Raw genomic sequence first — 6,821 nt, 5'->3', positions numbered from 1 at the left:
CAAGCTGATCAGTTCTAAGTAGTCTGTTGACTTAAATACACAATTTAGATGAAGAATACGGTCATGTTTCTACTACAAGCACCCATCTACATTGGCCACCCTCCTTTAAACACACCATGAACCACAGTCTCTGTTGGAAAATGGCTATTGCATTCCGGACAATTCTATGGCAAATTACCACCTCTAGCAGTGGTACCTTTCACTAAGCCCTTACTGAGCTCCTGACTAGATTCAATGCTCCTAATACTCAGCCTTCAACTATCTCTACCCCATTTGGCCTGATGCCTGGAGTTCATGGGTGGATTAGAGGGGACTTCTATAAGGAATGAAATATGTCCAAGATGTAGCAACATTCTTGGTTACCACTGTAAAGCTGGTGTGTTTTTTCTTCCTATCCTTTGCAGTACTTCTCCTTTTAAGTAACCCTATGGTGTTCTTTCCTTATATTCCTGGTGGCAGTTCTTTATATTGCGTAGTGGTTTTGTTTGTTTGCTTGCTTTTTGAGACAGCAACCCATGCTTGTAACCGTGGCTGTCCTGGAGCTCACTCACTATGTAGACCAATCTGATCTTGAACTTATAGAGCTCCATCTGCCTTTGCCTGTTGAGTGCTGGGAGTAAAGGCTTTTGACCCATGCCTGGCTGTCTGGTTATTTTTTAAGGCCTTTAGGTGTCACTTCCACTCAAGCATTTCCCATACATCCAGAAAATAATTGTGTATCCATCTTGTCCTAGGGCTAGAGAGCTGGTGCAGTCTATAAGGTACATGCTACACAGAAGCATGAGGACCTGAGTTTGTGTCAGAACCCATGTAAAAAACCCAGAACCCATGTAAAAAACGTCATGGCAGTAGTTGGCCTGTCAATCCCAGCACTGGAGACAGATTTCTAGAACTCACTGGCCAGCTAATAGAGCCAAACTAGTGGGAGAGATGCTGACGAACAAACAAACAAACAAACAAACAACGCAGAGAATTGAGGAAGAAACCCAATCCCAACACAACGTCTGGCATTCACATCCACACTCACACACATGAACATACACATGCAGATGAGCAGACACACACATTTGCACAACAGAGACATGTAATTATTTTGTTCCCGCAAGCAAAATTTAAAGCATCACAGAATAGGGGGTGAGGGGGCATGTACTAAAAGAACAGGAACCCTTTTGGGCATCCTTTAAGACAAAGCACATGGACAACTTCTATGTAGTCTCTACTGAAGTTTGGACTGCTCCAATAGATGGATAGTGAATTTCTCTACTTTGATGTACAGATATATACTGTAGCGATGTGTGGATCTTTGTGTGGTGAGGAGTGGGCCTTTGCATGCCACATTTCCATATGGTGGTCAGAGGAAAACTCCCTCGTTCCACCATGTGGATTCCAGGGACTGAACTCAGATCAGCTTGATGGCAGGTACAATCTCCCCACTCCTGCTCTTTAATTTGAAAGATAATCTTTAGAATGATGAATTTGGATGTGTTCGGTGGAGCAGCCATCATGCCTTGTGAGAGAAGATAGAGAATAAGTGCTTCACAAAGGAAAGGCTTCAAAATGGTAAAGAGGACATTTTCATTACTTCCAGCTTTCCTCTTGCAAACTGGCTTGTTAATGAACATTCTCAGGCACTTCATCAGATCATTTAATCAAAAACAGAATTCCCAAATGATGATATGAACTATGAAACAAAGTAGTCAGCATGATTTTATTGAAATGTCTTAGTAAACAGTCTCTGGTCTCTAAAACCAGGGCAAGCACTGCAAGGAATATATTCCTCAATTTAGTTGACATTGTATCTAACAAAGGAAAGTTAGCATATGAACATCTACCAGTTGACTAATACAATTTAGGTGGAGGCTAAACAACTTTGGTATATTCACATTTTCTTGGCTCCCCTTTTTGGCTAGATATGCCTAACATCCTCTCCTTTCATATAGTTGGACAGAGGTGATCTATTTGGTGATTTCTGTTATGTTTCTTTACCACAAGAAGCAAGGAACAAGAAAGTTCTGAATTAAGGCTGCTCATGAGGCAGCCTTCGTCATCTCAGCCAAACTGAAACCATCAATATTTAAAACCGTATTTCCACTGTATAAGACTCAGTCCAGTCCAATTAGTTCACAAATGTATTCAGAGGTACTTTAAAATACTAACTCACGTCAAGTAAGGACAGAAACCATCAGTTCTCAAATTCAGAGGACAGCCAGGTAGATTTTTCTGGCAGGGTTTTAAATGTGAAGATTAAGATCCACTAGACACAATAAGCTTTAAATATACTAGATAAAATAATTACCAACTGGCTTTTGTCATGCCAATGCTTTGGGACATGTACACACACACATACACACACACACACACACACACACACACACACAGCTATCTCCATGTGGGTGTGCACAAGGATGTCTTCAGCACAGCCATAAAATCCAAGAAATACAGACATCACACATTTGTAACAACTGCATCATATCAAACAAGTTTTGACACATGTCTAGCCACGACTGTACAGACTGTACCACAGAGCATCCCCGGTGATGGGGCCCACTTTCTTTAGAACAGTTACAAATAAGGTATTGTCAAAATGCCAGTTTCTGGAATAACATAAATTATATTTTGTAACATCAATTTGACTTCTGCTCCTCTGATGTTCAAGAGTGCTGGTTGAGTGTGTTACTCAGTTGGATAGGATTTTCTATCTGCAGAATTTAGGGCTGAGAATTTATCTACAGTACTTAGCAAGGGGGAAAAGTATATTTTTAGCATTCCTAAGCTTTAGATACACAGACAAATCCTCTTCTTTGTGAGAAAAAAATGATAGGTTGTCCACTTTTAATGATGCCATAGAGAACTTCCTTTTTTGTTGTTTGTTTTGGTTTTATGACATACAGTCGCAACTCAGCAGCCAAAGCTGAGCTAGAACTCAAGGTGTAGCCTAGGCTGGCCTTCAACTTGTGGTACTCTTCCTGCTTTAGTTTAAAAGTGCTAGGATTATGGGCATGGGCCTCCACACTTCACTAAAAGATCATTTTTATCAAGAATGCCATCCACAATGAGATTCTTCGTCACAATGCTTTTTGAACCATTTCCTTGAAGTTTACTTTAATGGAACAGCTATTTACTTTTGTACCCACTGTTTTGCAATCCCCTCCTATTGACATTTTAGCAGCTTTAGAGATGACAACTCATTAGAGATTCACCACCTCTGATGATATAGGGCCAAAGAACATTTAACTCAAGCTCACTAAGCACTGTTTGAATACATATATTTGGTGTCATTCTTAAAACCTCCCGATTTTATGTATGTGAAACAAATAAAATAATAATCAACCTAAAACATGTGAGGGAATTTCAATGAGTCTTTCTTTTGGTGGACATCTACAACAAGAAACCATTGGGGAAAGTGGAAAATAAAGGCTATGGCTAAAGTCTGAGAATAAGGTGGCAGAACATGAGTTGCATCCTAAAGAGAAATTCCCCTGGGATAGACAAAGTTTCACATCAATGTGGCCGCAAACTCATTGACTCCATCCTGAAATGGTATTCAAATCACAGTGGTCACTGATCATAATTTGGGAGTTTCAGGTAAGTTGATAGTTTCAACATATCTTCTAAGTGGCAATTTAAAAATGATACAGCCTTATATTGTCTTTAATATGTCTAATATCTTACTAAGAAAAGTCAGTATGTCAGTGACTACTTTAGGCTCAATAAAATTCAGCCCCAATAAAGGACAATAAAATAAACCCAGTTATCATTTAAAAAACAACAAAATTTCAAAATTCATGATAGTATAAATTTTCCAAAGCTCTCTCTGAAGTAAATGCTATTTAGAACTTTCCCCAAGTATCCACAGGCATTATTATATATTTACACAGAAGGTTTTCATTTGAAATCACGTTTGGCAACCTCAAAATATATGTATGACAAATTTCCACAGTGGGATTTTAGGCTTAAAAGTTGTTGCCTCAAAGTACTAAAAAAGAATGAGGGAAAAGATTATTTCTCATTGACACCAGTTCATTTAACGACCAAATAACCACCACCTTCCTCTGCCCTCCCCCAGAAACGGAAAGTAGTAGTCTTGAGCTTTAGAAGGAGAGACAGAGGACTCTCAGAGTGTACATAGATCAGATGCTTTTGCCAGTGATCATCCTAGAATTGCAGAGTCCTAATGCTAAGACAGCAGGCAGACAAAGACAGTAAGAAGTTGGAGGAGGCTTGCTCCACCTTCAATATTCCGATCCAGACTACAGTGGGACGTGGCTGAACAGATAGGACACAGATTCCCCATTGTGGGTTCTTCGGATGGCCTCAGCCAGGATCATTGAAATGTCAATCACCTGAATAACAAGGGAAAAACACAAAAGATAGGGCATGAGTTCTATTTATTTAAAATCTGAAAAGCCAGAAGGCTTGCAAATGTATATAGTATGTTTTGGTCAAACCTCCTTCAGCCATTTCTTTGGGGAAAGACCAAAAACTGTGGGTTTTAGCTTCAAAGACATCACAGCCAGCTGAGCCAACTATCAGTTCTTGGGAAGATTTTCAGTGTGGACACTCAAGGGTGCTGCTACTCACAGATGGTCCCTTCTTGGGACTCTGGTTGTTTAAAACTTAGTTTTCTTATTTATTTGCAGAGGTTTTTCTCTAGAAAATACTGCAAGTCCTTTTTTTTAAGTTATAACTTTCATTCTTAAGTTTTTACTATAATCCCAGCATCTATTTATAAAACACGGCAATGTTTTTTATTGAGTATAAAGCAAATCTTATACAAGCTACCTTTTTACTTGGCTACAGATCAATTTGGAATAATAACCAATAAGATTTTAAAAATTCTTTCACTTACCGTTGTCATCATCATTAGGTTCGTGTGTGTGTGTGTGTGTGTGTGTGTGTGTGTGTGTGTGTGACAGAGAGAGAGAGAGAGAGAGAGAGAGAGAGAGAGAGAGATGTGTGGTCGGGCACACATATACCACAACATGCATATGGGGGACAGAAGACAATTTTTCACAGTCAGTTTTCTCCTTCTACCTTTAAGTGGCTTCTGGGAATGGAACTCACATGGCCAGGGTTGTGCAGTAAGTGTTTGCCTGCCAAGTCATCTCACTGGCCCCAAGAATTGTGAAAAACATTGTCTGTCATGACAAAAACACAACCATGACTGTCATTTAACCTTGGGGCCAGCAGACTACTTTTCCTGTAAAACATCAGAAAATTAACAGTTTTGGGTTGTCTCTGCATCAAACATTCAGTTCTTGATTGTGGTGCAAAGGCAGACACAGGCCACACAGGGAAGAAACATGAGTATGTGTATGTAAAACTTTAAAACTTTGAAATACAGATGTGGGACAGAAGTGGCCTTTCGGTAGAGTTATTGAAGCACTACTAATCAGGCATAAAAACTAAAGGGCGCATTATTCTGAGAAATTTCAAACTTATTTCCTTGTGCACAAATGACCTTTTCTGCCCCCTTCAGCTGGAGCAGAAATCATGAAAAGCACCACTGTGTTCCATCTTCATGCTGACTGAGGGACCAGGGCTTCCAAGAACACAATGACTGGCCAGGGGTCACTGAAAGATCAGTTTGAAACAGAAGCTGCAGTGGTGTGAAGTGACTACCACTCTGGTAGTCTGTGGGCAGATAGTCAGGAGGGCCATGAAGAAGTAGGTCACTATATATGCTTAGTACAGTAGGCTGCCCTGCCCCCACTCCATTTTCAGGAGACTGTTTACCTAGGGATAAAGTTGTTAGCCTATACAATAAGTCTATGTTTAACTTTGTTTTTCACTGTTGGCTATGCTAGGCAAGGGCTACATCAACCTATATCCTTACTTCTCTTATTGTTTTACAGTGTGATTTTATTCTTTTGCCATTTCTTTTCTTTTTCTAGGTCTACCATCGGTGCCAGTTGTTATTTCATTTTGTTTGTGAGACAAGATTATGTGTAGCTCTGGTTGGTCTCGTGGTACTCCTGCCTCTACCTTTCAAGTACCACCCTATATAGATCATTTCCTATTTTCTTTTTACATTTTTTAAAAAAGAGATAATGCCTCATCCTTCTTAGGATGGCTTTGAATTTGAGGACGACTTTGATCTTCCTATATCCACCTCCTTGAGTGCAGGGCATTTGGTGCTGAGGCTGGAACACCCAGACTCATGCGTGCTGTACTGGCTGGTTTTGTGTGTCAACTTGACACAGGCTGTAGTTATCACAGAGAAAGGAACTTCAGTTGGGGAAGTGCCTCCATGAGATCCAGCTGTGGGAAATTTTCTCAATTAGTGATCAAGGAGGGAGCTCCCCTTGTGGGTGGTGCCATCTCTGGGCTGGTAGTCTTGGGTTCTGTAAGAGAGCAGGCTGAGCAAGCCAGGGGAAGCAAGCCAGTAAGGAACATCCCTCCATGGCCTCTGCATCAGCTCCTGCTTCCTGCCCTGCTTGACCTCCAGTCCTGACTTCCTTTAGTGATGAACTGCAATGTGGAAATGTAAGCTGATTAAACCCTTTCCTCCCCAACTTGCTTCTTGGTCATGATGTTTGTGCAGGAATAGAAACCCTGACTAAGACACATGCTATGCAAGCACTTTACCAACAGCATTACATCCCAGCCTTTTGTCTCCATTTCCTTCCTGCCTGCCTGCCTGCCTTTCCTCATTTTTGTTTTCATTTGCTATTTATTTCTAAATAGTGACCATTCACCTCTCAATTCTGGCCTTTCTGAGGGATCTAATATGACTGATAATCCATTGGGATGAGAAACTTTGGTCTCTGCTAGCATCTGTCTTAGCAAACAGAAGGCTGGATAACATTGAAGGGTCTGAA

The 6,821-nt window shown here is 40.5% G+C and overlaps 1 protein-coding gene across 2 annotated transcripts in view; it reads right to left on the bottom strand.

Moving 5' to 3' along the window:
• Positions 1 to 1,694: 1,694 nt before the first annotated feature.
• The window catches only part of Prps2 (phosphoribosyl pyrophosphate synthetase 2), a 37,906-nt gene continuing 32,779 nt past the window's right edge, over positions 1,695 to 6,821 (bottom strand). For both annotated transcript variants that reach the window (XM_052170537.1, XM_052170538.1), the window contains exon 7: positions 1,695 to 4,343. In XM_052170537.1, the coding sequence (XP_052026497.1) occupies positions 4,251 to 4,343 (93 nt within the window). In that variant the 3' untranslated portion in view covers positions 1,695 to 4,250. The remainder of the gene's footprint in view (positions 4,344 to 6,821) is intronic.

Source organism: Apodemus sylvaticus, chromosome X, assembly GCF_947179515.1.
Source record: "Apodemus sylvaticus chromosome X, mApoSyl1.1, whole genome shotgun sequence".
Taxonomy (NCBI): domain Eukaryota; kingdom Metazoa; phylum Chordata; class Mammalia; order Rodentia; family Muridae; genus Apodemus; species Apodemus sylvaticus.
Note: the sequence above shows the minus strand (reverse complement) of the source record. Positions and strands in the feature narration are given on the sequence as shown.